General features: G+C 33.3%; 1 protein-coding gene across 3 annotated transcripts in view; it reads right to left on the reverse strand.

Moving 5' to 3' along the window:
• KCNT2 (potassium sodium-activated channel subfamily T member 2) overlaps window positions 1-14708 on the reverse strand; it is a 117656-nt gene that overhangs the window by 79523 nt on the left and 23425 nt on the right. For all 3 annotated transcript variants that reach the window (XM_090146133.1, XM_031595796.2, XM_090146134.1), the window contains exons 2-6: window positions 13859-13938; window positions 9020-9119; window positions 4265-4321; window positions 3376-3424; window positions 1629-1688 (exon numbers count right to left, since the gene is read on the reverse strand). In XM_090146133.1, the coding sequence (XP_090002259.1) occupies window positions 1629-1688; window positions 3376-3424; window positions 4265-4321; window positions 9020-9119; window positions 13859-13938 (346 nt within the window). The remainder of the gene's footprint in view (window positions 1-1628; window positions 1689-3375; window positions 3425-4264; window positions 4322-9019; window positions 9120-13858; window positions 13939-14708) is intronic.

Raw genomic sequence — 14708 nt, forward strand, 5'->3', positions numbered from 1 at the left:
ACCTCACACGTATACTGTTCAAATCTATATTTTTACTACAACAGATTCCTGCATCCATATGACCACATATTTTCATACTGTGGCCTAGTTAGTAAGACAGCAAAGAATGAAAAATTCTAATTGCATTAACTAGTCAACTCATTATGTCAGCTAATGAAGAGCTTCATTAAATTAAGTTTCTAATTTTTTCGAAGAGTAATGCATTTCTGTTTCCTCGTATTGCATTTTTAGGTACCTTGGAATCCTACACAGAGATCATTTGTTTGGTTTTTTTTTTGTTCTTCCAACATTGGTTTACTTTAATTTTTGCATGCACCCTTACACATAGGTAAGGAGATAAGGTTCTTTTCCTAACAAATTTATTTTTACTAATTCTGGTTTTTGATGGAATCATCACGCTGCACAACCTGCTGGAGAGTTCTGTCTGCAGCTGCTTTCTTTCTGCTATTTGTTTTTTTTTCTTAGACACCTCTAAAGCTCTAAAATCCTACATTTATAATACTTTAGCTTTTGGTTGTTTTAAACTTTTTCTCACTTTAATACTTATTATTTAAGATTGTCTTAAAAACTACAGACAAAATTCCATTGCAGTATAAGAATTGTAGAGATATATGTGCAAAGCACATGCCCTACTCAGAAAATTTTATATTGAATCAACTGTTGTGATTATCCTCATGCACAGCTAACTGCCCTATGGTTCGTATTGACATTTAGTATGAATAATGAGCTGCTCTGCTTGGACTTCTTATAAAATTTCATGTCAGAATATACAAGATCAAAATTCTGTATTTTTGCCACAAACAATTCAACACATTTCAGGGCCTGCTTTTTCTTGATCTTACACAAAATTAGAGGTCTTCCTACGTAATTGAATGGAAGTGATGCAGATTTTTTGATCTGTTTACCACTAGCTATAGAACAGGAAAAATACTGTTTCTTTTCCACATCTGAGCAGTAACTGTAGTAATTAGATGTTTAGATGAAGACTATAAATTTAAGAAAGAAGGTAATTAAAATTGAGTGTCTTACAAGTATACTAACTGTATATCAGTAGTCCATCATAGGTAATGGAATAACAATGCAGCCTATATAATATTGCAATGATATGCCACTACAGAATCATCATATTTTCAGTTTCATTGATAAATTAATGTTTCCTGTTAAGATGACCATCTGATATAGTAACTGAAAATTAAATCCAATCTATATTGTAAATAACATTCTTTCTCTATTTCTAATTTTTCCCTTTTATATCTGGATGCCACTGTACCTACAGGCAGGGATTTTTGTTTTCTGTGTAATCATAACTGGTGGGAGTTAAACATACTTGAATAATCTGTAATATTTTGTGTGATAACCACCAGCCCCGTAAAGAGAACCGAAATTGTGAGACTGTAAGCCAAATTTTATTGTTGGAATAATAAAATGAAAATAATCCACTGTTAAAATGCCTACTAATAGCAAGGAATCGTAAGAAATATTTAACTGACACTTTTTTAGCATCTGTTTTGTTAGGAGCTGCATCCCAGAAGAGGCAGGTTAGAGATGCTGTACTGAGTGAAAAAAGCAGCATATGCTACAGCTTTGGATACAGTGGAGATAGGAGCCAGGCAACTGAAAGAACTTACCTTGTAGCTAAGATAACTCAGCAATAGTGTTTCAAAGAGACTTATTAAAGCCACTGAAACCTTAAGTGAAGAGAAGAAAAAAACACGTACATTAATACCATTTTCTGAAGAATATGATAAAAAAGATCATATTGAAAAGGAAATGCTGTGATTTTCCCTGCATCTTCTGAATTCAGCTCAGCTAACAGCATTTAGCATGAAACTTAAATAGTATTGTTTTTCTGACTAAAGTGTAGCCCGTGACTTGAGTCCCATTGCTCTTTTCCAGACACAACGTTCTAGAGAGCCTGCTGTGTGGCCTTCCATGGCTTTTAGGTATTCCTACCTAAAACAGAGGTGTTGCTCAAGTTTCAGTTGTCTGTTCATGAAAACTATCAAGATCCTTTCACAAGATGGAGATAGGAAGCGGCAGAAACAAATAACAGAAGCTAGACAATTCTTTACTTCTCTGTAAAGATGTAAAAAATATGTAGAAAAACATTTTTCTTACTGTGTATAATTTAATCATTATTGATTTTAATTTTTGAATTCAACTGATTTTACATGTCAACCTTCACTTCAATTATATATAGTATATTATATAATATAAAATATTTAAACAGTCAAATATCAAAATTGTAAAAATTTTACTTAAAATTATTACATGTATTAAATAACCACAAAAATTACTTTAGTACTTTGCACAACAAATATTTGGATTTTAATGGATATTATAGGAATAGTCTATCAAGAATATGTACAATATCAACTGGATCTGAAATAAAATAAGCCCCTGGAATTCTAATTTTGAATTAATGCTCACTACTAAGAATCTAATGCTCACTAACTCAGAAGAGTGCACTATTTGCAAATATAATATCATTACCTAAAATTAAAACTAATGCTACAAAACAGAAAATTGTTTAAGTATGCCTCCAAAATATAATGCCAGTTTTCCAAATAAGTAGCAAAGCTTTATATAAAATTTCATTGTACCTCGAATAAAAAGAAATATTTTTTTTCAAGTATCGTATATATCCTACTGCGAACGCATTTACACACAGCCACATGTATAAATTCCTATGTTTATTAAATCCAAATATTAGAATGAGTCTCTAATCATAACTTAATATGGATAAAGATGTGGAGCAACGCTGGAATCTTTCTTCCCCTTCCTCAGTTACCAATGCAGTAATCCTATGAGCACTCTGCATTCCTTACAAAGAAAGGCCAATTGCACCTGAGTTTCTGCATTAGGTTTTAATATCACTCGACTGTAGTGCTGTCCATGAAATAAATGCCCACACTAAGGTGAGCATTTCTAAGGGCTAATGGAATGCATTTTTTATAATACACACTTCTAAACATCCGGCCTTCTGTACTATGAAGTAACCTTAGCTTTTTAACGGATTTTACATGAAAGCCCAGGAAGTACATGTTAAAAAAAATACTAGTCATAAGAAATTATGAAAGTTAAACTCTTTGCTATTGAAAATATTTACTAGACTACTCAACAGAGCTTGATATTTCTACAAGAAAAGATTGTCCAAATTCTACAATATTTTGCTACAAATTTTCATACTGTATAAATATATGATAAAGGCATACAATTTAAACTAGGTAGCTGAGATCAGCTTATCTTTCCTTTATGGTTTTGTTGTGTTTGTTAATCAAGTAGATTTCTTTAATTTTTCCATATATCATTTAACATCACCAAAATGCTATAAATCAATATTGCAGGTAGTTAAATTGGCCATTTACTTATTACCTGTAATCCCCATAAAGGCAAACTTCGATTCACCCAAATAATAGGAGACCTGTTCATTGCAACACAAGAACAAATATGGAATTTAAAGAAATCAAAAGAAAAAAAAATAAAAAAAAAAATTGTACATATCAGTGGAAATTACAGCAGTCTTATATTTAAAAAAATAAGTAGTAAAGATTTAAAATCAGTAGCTATCTACTGAGTATTAGCAATTTTTACTATAGTCAATCACTAAATTCACGTGGGAGTAATCCAATACCTGGTGACACCAAAATGTTTTATTGGCTTCAGTGGCTGCTAGGTCATCCCCCATGGAAGACTAAAGCAGTTTGAGATTTTGATTCTAGAGATGCAGAGGAACCATTATTTGTAGGAGGAAAGAGAAACTTGACAGTTCTTTTGATTTTTTTTTTTCCTGTATAATGATATAAATGGCATCTACATAATAAGAACAACATATCTTGGAAAAATACCATGTTGTTTTAATATTTACTAAACCCAGTGACACTTGACAGAGTGCTGCTAGAATCTGGTACTCTCAGTGGCACAGTAAATTGCCATTATTTACTGCTAGTCATAATTTTTTTCTAAATAATAAGGGTGTCTATTTTTTTGTTTTCAGCAAGATATATAGACATTATGGGAATTCAGAGCTTACAACAGCATGCAATCCAGCAAGTCTGTTACATAATCAAGAGGAATAATTAGAATTTTAAAGGCTGTTTTGAATATTAATCAAGTTGAAAGTAACTGATGGGGAGTTATAGAAGTGTCACCATGATATATTAAAATATCACCATTCCAGACAAAGTTGATTTGTCTTCCTGTCCCAGCCTCCCTCACACAATTATGTGGATTTTTTGTTTGCTTTTTTAAATGAGGAACTCACCAATCAATTGTTCCAGGTGTGTAATTTTGATTGTAACAATCCCGGTTTAATTCCTTACTGGTAGTTGTCATCACATCAGTGCAAAGTCCATTTTCATTAGCAAATGCACATGGGAACACAACCGTAAAAACATACAGGGGAAAAGGATATTAGTTACACTATTAACTATAAAATGTTATAAAATTCATGCAATACTTTGAAACACTAGATGATGAATATAAACATTTTTAAAAGTAAAATAGTTTTTTGAATGTAGTTCTGGATGTGTTCTGTATCCATAGAAAAAGACTGTAAAGCACTTCGGGTTACATTTCTTAAGATTTATTTTCAAACATGGTCTGATTTGAAAAAAAAAATAACTCAAAGTATAATTTCAAAAGCGGAACCAATAACTTATATATACTTATATAAATAAGTATATATTAAAGAGCTAGAGATACTAGAAGCTATATCACAAAGATAACTTGGGATAGAAAGACTGCAAATGCTTGTCATACTCTCAACAGCAAACACTGCATCAAGCTACACTTTGTCTTCTCTTGTGAGGATGTAAGCTGGGTTGGGGTTCCATGTAAAAGTAATTAGTGTAAGAAACTAGTGACCTTGATGTAAAAAAAAATAGAGCTGTTCTGTGCATGTGGTGTTACTTTGCTTTGAATTACTGGTACAAATCCTCCCTTCAAATAGTCATGTAAAGATGTGGAAATTTTTGCGTAAATTTCCTTCTTTGTCCCTGGCGCCTTTTCTATGAGTGAAGTGGGACTTCCTACACAATTCTGTGCCCACAGTTCTTCCCAGAAACGATTTTGGTCCTCTGTTAATTAACTTGGACTTCAAAGAATACTTGCTTCTGATATTGAGATCCAGGAGATTCATGTGAGGACATCTGTACAACACAGCAGTAGGCAAACTGGCAAACAAGGTCAGCCAAAAAAGAAAGGGATCTAATAGCTGCATTCTTACAGGCTATGAATAAGACAAATGCTAAATGCTATGCATTAATAAGGACATTTTACATCTTAACCTTTGCTGGGTACATCTGGTTTGCCTGAAGGAATAAAAGAAAGGTAGTAACTTGTGCTAAAAGACAGGAAATAAGTCTGTAGTGGAAATCTATGGTGAAAAGCATTCCTCTCCGAACTGTCATTTTAAGATCAGCCACATGATAGTGCTTTATACAGCCACTATGAAAGTGCATGGAATAGTTTCTCTCATTAGGCTGTGGCATTTTTTTCACAGTATTTTTTTCACAATGCAGCACTTGTAAGATTGCTTTATGGCAGTGGTTTGGTATAAAGCCCTCGAGATGTGTATGTGCAAAACTATTGACAAAATGAGGTACCATTTGGGTACAGGGCTCGTTTGTTTGGGAAGACAAACAGACTTTAAGCTCTGGTTCTTCATGACCACATAGAAAACAATTATATGAAACTTCTCAGCCAGACAAACTTTATACAGTAACAGAACTGTCTAGTCTATTAATGTCCCACAGCTCAATACAATGGAGTACTATACAGAAAAAACAAACTCTATCCAGTGAATTATTAAATGCTTAGAAGGAACAAGGAACAAACATATCAGGAAAGGACTGCAGAATTAAGCAGTCTGCAAAATACAAAAAGATCTCTGCATATGAATACAAAACTATTGAAATACTCTTGCCAGTAGCAGAAGCACTGCTGTTCTAATCCATTCCACATACTCAGTTATACCATTCTGTCAAATACACTCACTGGAGCTCCCAAAGTTCTTAGAAGCTCTTAGAAGAAGATGATATAAACAGTTTCTTCATGTCCGAAACTCATTAGCCACAAAAAACATCTGAACTATGGGTTTCTTTTCCACAAGAAAATTGTATTACTTTAAATTGGATTCATGAAGTCCAATTATACTTTGTTATGCAATCGTGCTTCAAACTTCAATACCAAGTGCATTATTTATTCAAAACCAGAAAGAATATCATTGTTTCAATTTTTGCAATATCCCTTCTCTAGCTACAACTTTTTATCAAACTGTACATCTCTTTCAGTGCTTGGATTTGAGATTTATTTTTTTAAGTTGTATTTGTGGAATACTGTATGCAAATTAATACAGCTGTTCTGTACTGCTGCAGGGGTATTATAAGGGTATACAGGGTATTATAAACTACTATTCCCTTCTCAATGCCTTAATGTTCAAACATCTCCCTCATTTCATATTACATGTCTTTTCAAATCCTGAAATGTTACTGCTACTCACTGTGGAGTGGCAAATAACATCAGCTTTAGAATCCTGCATAGTGATTTTATGAAAGTTCTATGTTTTTTTCCTAGTCAAACTGTTAAAAACAGCAACTTGAATAATACTGTGAGATTTCTCTCTAAAAATCAGATCAATTTTTATCAGTTGCTACATCTTACAATATCACATTGATAACACATTCTGAAATAACATATTGGGAGAGGACAATTGACTTCATTGTTCAGTTAGTCACAAGAAAAATCAGCAGAACCTTATCCAGATTACATATTGGCTGTTAAGACTTAGTGTCACAGGAAGCCACTGCAATCTTTGCAATTTTTCATCAGCATGGTTCCTATTTGATTTCTGTGACCTATTGAAAACATTAAAACTCAGTTTTGGCAAACTCATTTTCAGTGAAACAACTTAGGGGGTGTACATATATGCATACGTATGTGACAGGCAGCTGTGCCCACCAGTTACAGATAAGCAGCAGTTTTTCTCATTGAACTACTCAGATGTCCTGTACTTCTCTTTTTTCATATAAAGACAGCATTCTTCATGTAAAATTCATACTCTTTATACAGTAGGGTCCTGTCACACTATCATTAAGTCATTTAAAGGCACTTTACTGTTAATGATAGGAAGATGCCATCCACATCAGCAGCTTAGCATTTGTTTTGTGATTGAAAAGATGGCCAGAACTGAATTAAGATATATTTCAGGGTATACAGAATATAACTATTATTAGGGAGCATTAGTGTTTTCTGCTTTTCAGATTCACAGAGGAAACAATAATTAGTTTTAAATACTTCTTTCTTTATCCTAACTCACTATAAAATGCTTGTAAAAAGTTGATGCAAAAGTACTGATATTTTTTGGATGGAACATTGAGTTTCAGCAGAATTAACATGTATCGTGGTAGGTCTTCTTAATATAATAAGAGAAGTAAAAGGACACATATTTTAAGGGCTTGAGCTTTGCAATATAAAGGCTAATTTGAGAAGAATCTAACCTCAAGCAAGAGAAAAGAACAAGGTTGTCTGGAAAGCTGAAAAAGGCTGTGCGTTAAGAAAATTTCAAGTTCCTGACTTGCTGTGGTGCTGTGTCTAAATTTCAGTGATAATTTTTTTTTTTATCAGTGCTCTGGTTTTGAAGACTGCTACTTATTTCCACTCTACACACTCCCTCTCCTTGAAGAGACATTTAGAGATGCATGCGGAGTGAAAAAATAACGTTTTTTGCAGTTCTTGCTTTTCAAGGGAATTTTTTTTCTGTTCTTTTTTCAGATGTTCTGATTTCTTACAAAAAGTTTTGACAAAAGATTCTCAAATGAATTTTCTGTACTTCCTATTCACACATCCCACTCTCATGTACTGTTGAGGAAAGTCTATTTTCTTTAACTCACTTCTCCTTGGAGTTGATTCTTGAAATCCTATGCATTAGTTTTTCTAGAGCATTATCCTACATAGTTTTAATCAATTTCAATCAATCTTCAAATGTGCAAATTAGAATTCATACTTAGTCTTTTGCCTAACATTGTGTGAAGAGTGCTAGCTCTGACACCTTGAGCTTTTGAGTATTTGTAGCCATGCTTTGTTTCATTTGGTATTTAAGGCTGACAGAAGCAAATCAAGTGAAAGCAAGTAAGTTAATTGAAAATGGTGTTCATTATCACTCAGAATTGATAATATTCAGTATTTCCAAGATATAAATGCAATTGGAGCAAAAGATTGCATAAATTGTAAATATTTTTTTCAAAAATTGGTGGTTGATTGTACAACACATCGAAAAAAGCTGAGTATCCAGTGGCCTATTTGGAATCTACTGCCAGCTGTGGGTATTCAAAAAATTGTGCATTGGAATGATGGAGCATCATGAGTACATAATGTACTTTCGGTCTCCTCCTCTTTTAAGTGTTCAGAGGGCTAGTAAGTTACCATCAGCATCATCTATGTGAAAGCTCAGTTTCACGTATTTGTCTGAGGGTGTCCAGGATCTAGAATCTTAAGACAGCTAATACTGCGATATCTGTGGCATGGTTAACTCAGAACTATATACAATACTCTTCTTATTTCCAAATTATATTGAAAGGACCATGCATTTAGGAGTCTACTGCATAGCAGAACTACTGCATAGCAACATAAATTTTCTCTGGCAGGAGAGTTAAACTTCTAATAAACTAATACTGATCAGTAGCTGTTCTGTCAGCTGAGGCAACAAAAAAGAAAGAAAAAAGAAAAAAAATAAAGCTGCTATCTAGAGCTATTTCATTTATAAGAGTACAAGAGGAAGAAGAGTGATCCTTAACAGCTCTGAACCATCCCAGCTGATGTGGAAGCTAATTCTGCATAGCTCCTGTCCTACATTTTATAACGACAAAATATAGAATCCTTGTGTGGTAGATTTATTCTCTGGGAAGCCATTCATAGTTCCCACCAAAATGTTGTTCCTTATTCGTTTCTTCATAAAATTAATTTATTTGATATATTTTTAACAATGCTTTGAGAGAACAAGTAACAAAACAAATATTACCATCCATGTCCTTGTGTAGGGTCATCCAGAAGCACACGAATTATGTATAAGAAACAGCTTAATAGCTTAAGTGAAAAATTGAATAACCGTATTCTCAGACCTATTTTAAAAGGAACAGAAAGAAATTTAGATTGTTTATACTTTAATTCACTTTTAAGGTAAAACTAAAAGGAACTAAAATAGCCATGATACGACAGAGCAAAGGTCTATCCAGCTTGTACCTGACATTGCCCTTTGGCAGAAGAACATATGAATATGCCTGTCAGATGCACAGAAAATACACTTTTCCAACTTCCAAAAATCTCTGGGTTAAGATTTGATCCCTTTTAAAGAGGAAATCTAGACAGTTGTTTTGCTTGAAAGCTATTCTATACCATCTGTTGTTCCTGAGGCTTGGATCTTTTGTAGTTTTACAAATTTCGTCTGAAAAGAGGAACCAGAATGACATGCAGTATTTGAGATGCAAGATACAATAGCATGAGGAAGACATACTTTCAACCACAGGCAGAGGATATCCAATGGCAATTATTTAAATATTAATATCTGACAGTCTTCATGTGGTAGTTTCTCACACAGAATACATTAATACCATCCTAACATAAAATATTAAACTGTAGATATTTAATGTTGAAGTTGCATAATTAGGAATCCAAGAATCAGGATATATGAAAGTCATGCTGAATGCACAACTTTAACTGATTCAACAGCTTCTTCTGTGGACCATACAAATACCAAAATGTTCTATATAATAGATCTCAAATACTTAATACTATCACAGAATATTACAATATGTCTTGCAAACCATCGGTTTACTGCACAGGGACAGGATTCCTCCAAAGGAACACAGGTGGACAGTTGGTTCTATCACACAGGAATTTTAATTCGGTGCTAATAGGAGCCATTGAATACTACAACAAAACTTAATTGTATTTTAATGAAGTTTTGGAGTCATTGGAGGATTAGCGTTTCAATCCTCAGTCTTGTTATTAGTCTTAAAATTAATGAGGGAAGGCAACCTTACACACTATTTTTTTTTCAGTCATGTGAACCAGGAGTCCAATTCTGTAGAGCTGAGAGGCCTTCTGTCCAAAGCAGAACATTACTGACTGGGTCTCACATAGATCTGATTTCCTTTGCACTGAATTGCAAATGTGGTATCAAACCTGCTAAACTTAATATAACTATTTCTATGATTTGGGAATGACAGTCTCATCAGGCATACTCAAATTTGTGTGCAAACATGTCCTATGAAGCTGCAGTTATCACACAAGAACTGGGTGAACTTCTACAGGATTTCATCGTCTGTAAGCTAAGGGTTAAAATCCTGTGCTTAGGTCTTGGCCATGAGAAGTCCCACAGCTGTTACTGTGTGTTGCTATGGTATTATTTGACCAAAAAGTGTTTTTTTTTCCAACTATGCTATAATCTTGTACATTTTTGAACTGCTGATGAAGAAGATACAAATTTTTTGTCTAAGCTAATGATTTTATGGAAGACTTCTGAATGGTTGCTGTAACAATCAAGCCATTAAAAAAAGAGCAGATAACCTGAAAACAAAAGAAGACAACAAAAAAAAAAAATCTATGTATTTTGTGTTATCAAAAGTTCATCACTTGTTTTCTGTTCCTTAACTCAGTAAATGTTCATCTTGATGTTAAATGCTTCTTTTTTGTATTGATAATAGGCCAGCTTCTAATAATCATTTGAATTTATTGTTGTCCTAAATTCCAAAAGAAAACAGTGCTTTTATGGTTTCAAAAACATGGCACTCATGCTTCTGGCTGCTGCCTTAAATCTTAACTCTCGAGTCTTGGTCTTGAAAGATTGAAAACTGCTTACATATTCAGTATTAAAATGCTTCCAGAACTCTTCCATACTATACGTGAAAGTGCTTCAGGTTCTGGATATCTCAACTGAGCTGTTTCCCATAGAATGAGGAAGGGTTTTCACTCCTTATATGCATTTGTGGAAGGCTTCTAGGCATGACATAGAGCATATATGGTTGTCTAGATTACATAGACAGGGCAGACAGTAGGATATGTCTATCATATGAGGGTGGTTCAGGCATTACAAAAGTAATGTAGAACAGATTTCAGGTGTATCTTCTGCTTCAGCTTCTGGATATGCCCTGACAGAGGGAGTGCATTTGGTCACTCCTGCTAGAGCTGTAATAATTCATGTAAGTAAATATTTGCTGGTCAAAATATTCTGTAGCCTCATAGTTAGGGATGTCATCTATGAGCTGGAAGAAACACATTTGTTCCACTGCTATGGAGATCTAAGATTTCACATCAGAGAAGGAGGAGGCAGTCACCAGAAGGCTGGAATTTAAAATAGTTTTTCATTTATTACTTTCTTACAAAGAAAGTATTTCATACTTCTGTTTGCTGGTTGACTATTTTGGTCCTATACTTTACATAAACTGAAATTTAATTTCTTTTTCCTTTTTTCCATTCACAGATTGTTCAAGTAGCAGAGTCATTTATACAAAATATCTCAGCTTTGATATTGATGCCTGAAACTCGTATTCAGCTATATCAATCATACACTGTTATGAATAGTTTAATGAGATTATAATTCTACCTTGTCCCTGTAAGCATGATGTTACATGTGTTGTCTTCTTCAAAAGAAGAAATTGGCAATAACAGTTCCAAATCTGTTTTCTGAAGTAAACGTAACTATATAAAATGAGAAGGAAACATTAACATTTGAACAGGCTTCTTCTATCTTTTTTGTCAGCAGTTTTAAGTATAAAGTAATAGAATACCTGATCAGGTATAATGAAATTCTTTTTTTATTATTACTTTTTCTTATAACTTCTTGATACTACAAGCATTTTCAGAGATAATTCTCCAATCTGGAAATCTGATCTACATTAAAGCAGGGGTTATAGGCACAACAGCTGACGATTTTACTATCGCCTTCCATTTTTATTTCCTAATAAATCTCCAACACTGCTGGCTTTTAGCAAAGTCATCTCAGTAGCAATTGGCTTTAGGAGTTAAATCAAAATATGCTGTTAATAATTCATATCCTGATGACAGTTATCTGTTTTATACTGTCTCCATTGAATTGAAAATTCACTTATTTTTTCCTTTGAGACTTATTTTAAGCTGTGTGTGATCTTGGCAAGTACAAGCGAGTCATAAAAATGTATTTTACTTATTTATTTGTAGCTGGCTGACACCTTTTTAAAATGTCTTTTGTGTACCATTTTAATTTTATTATAAACTTGTTTACAGAAGGTTGAGTGGTAGCTAAGCTGAAATCAGAAGTGGATGGCCTTTTTTTACTAGTTCATAAAAATGTGTTCGGAACTGGAATAATGAATGAGGCAGTTGATATTTCATGCCTGTTTCTGGTCTAATTAGATTGGTATTCTATAAAAAAAAAAAATCATATAAATTCTGGACTAATAGCACTGGAGCATGGGATATTACTTCTCACTCTCTGATGTTCTAAACCTACTTGTGAAGTCTTGGAGTCATGAAAACTTTGCAGAACATCTGTAATTTGATATAATACTGTCTGAAAAATTGAGAAAATAATACAGTAGAATCAGTAATGACAGGAAATAGATACACCATATGTGAAGGAAGGTTTTCAGTGTTCTCAGTGAAACGTAAGATCTAAAGGGCCAAATTTTTTTTCATCAGTTCCCTGATACCTAACATAATCCCCAGTAGGATCAATCAATAGTTGCTTCTCACTCCTTATTTCAAATAAAATTCTATAACATTCCTTTTCATTAGCCTCATTTTCCTAATGGAGCAGAGATGTCCTAGTATAGTGACTTAGGACAATTCTCTTAATATAGTTAGCCAGAAGATAAGTGTTTGGCAAAGTAATGGCTGTGAATTCATAGCAGTTAACTATCTTCAGGTTTTATTTTTGTGCTGCTTGTAATAAATATATCTGTTTTTAAATGTATGTCTTCAGTTCTTCCATCAAAATATGTATTTGTAAAAAGGTTTTTGTTCTTCACATTTTTTGTTAAGATCTAGGTAGGGAAAAAAAATTCCTACCTTTATCTCAAGCAAGTATGTATCCATAACATTCCTATCATATCTGTGAGAAGAATTTTATAACGAGTTTTGTCTCATAAAAATCTGTTTTGTGGACTAGTTCAGGGAATTAAAAAAAGCTATTTACTGCTTACAGCTTCCCAGATTGTTTTTCTAGCCAGGGGTAATACTCTTTTCTAGTTCAGTATGCTTTTCTGTCTTGTCTCTTACTCCACTATACACTATATGAACCCTCTTGGATCCTTGATGTATGTAAACACAAATGTCTTAGTTCCTCCACATAATTGTCTTCTGTGATGGCTTATGAATTTACACTGCTAAATGAAATGAAAATACACTGCTAAATTGGAATATAAAGTTACTATATTCGTGAAGTCTGAGAATTTGTTATAAATTCTCTACCAGTTTCCTTACCAAATTACTCTTTTTTAGTTTTTGTACAAAGTTTGATGCTTAGCTAGGAGTATTCAGTAAAATTAAACAGTACTGCAAAAGCACCTGTTTTTTTGTTTTTATACTCAAACATCTTTGAGGTGTTTTGCTTTCTTAGAAGTGAGGTCAAGCAACAATCTTTGATAAAGCTGACATTACCATGATGATCATGCTCATTACCATAAAACAAGAAAATCTTTTTTAATTTTAAATACTTTTTGAGTGCTATAGAAATAATGTAAAACTGACTCCTGTGGGGCAAAAAAAAAAAAAAAAAAACTGCTGAGAAGAAAGTTAATAACTTTGCTGTTGCCATCAATGGAATTAGATTATAAACAAAGTATTACTATATTGCTTAATAGAAATTAACCCAACTGCTTACTTGATCTTTGGTTTTTGATGAAGAAGAGTTTTAGTCTCTCTTTAAATGTGTTTTCATTCATATAGAATTCAACTTGCACCCTGAAATATAAAAAGAAGGATTAGAATTGAATAAGGAAGACAATAAATTATCATTTTTTCAAAATAACTTTCCCTAATCTGTTCTTTCTATGTGACCAGTGGAACATTTACTGTTCAGTCAAAGGCTCACTCAGATTTGAATGACTTAACATTAAAGAAACTGGAGTTAGATACATATATAATTTATCTCCTTTACATCCAGATCATTTTCATAATACTTGAACACTCTGCACTGGAAAAATTGGAAGCCTCTATGTTTTTAAATTTTCACTACAACATTACTTTCATATCTGCATATTTGTAAGGAAGATTTTATTGATTTTCAGGTCAAATCTTCTATCTCCACTTAACTCTATAAACTTGGCATTGTAATGATTTTTTTCCTATCTTACTCGTGTATTTGTTAAGCACTCATGCCTGAGCGTTCACCTTTAATCAAATACTCCCACCCTAAACAAACCACTCTCTGAACTCCATTTTTTGTCACAGTAAAATACTGAGACCTGAGAGAAAAATTGTATTGCCATCATCCAATGTTGTACTGAAAACAGCTCCCCTTCCTATTTATGCCACTAAAACAACAGTGGCTTTTCCTCTCTTCCTCACAATTTGCCCAGACCTCTTTCATGTCTCTGTCCCTCAGTTCATTCTGAGCACAACTCTTGCAACAATGGTCAAACTACAAGGGAAAAGAACAGCATTGTGGAGTACACTAATCATACAGAAAAATTTAAGCAATTCCAAAGCTGCACTGCCTACCCTAACATAAA

Source organism: Phasianus colchicus, chromosome 9, assembly GCF_987193195.1.
Source record: "Phasianus colchicus chromosome 9, bPhaCol1.hap1.1, whole genome shotgun sequence".
Taxonomy (NCBI): domain Eukaryota; kingdom Metazoa; phylum Chordata; class Aves; order Galliformes; family Phasianidae; genus Phasianus; species Phasianus colchicus.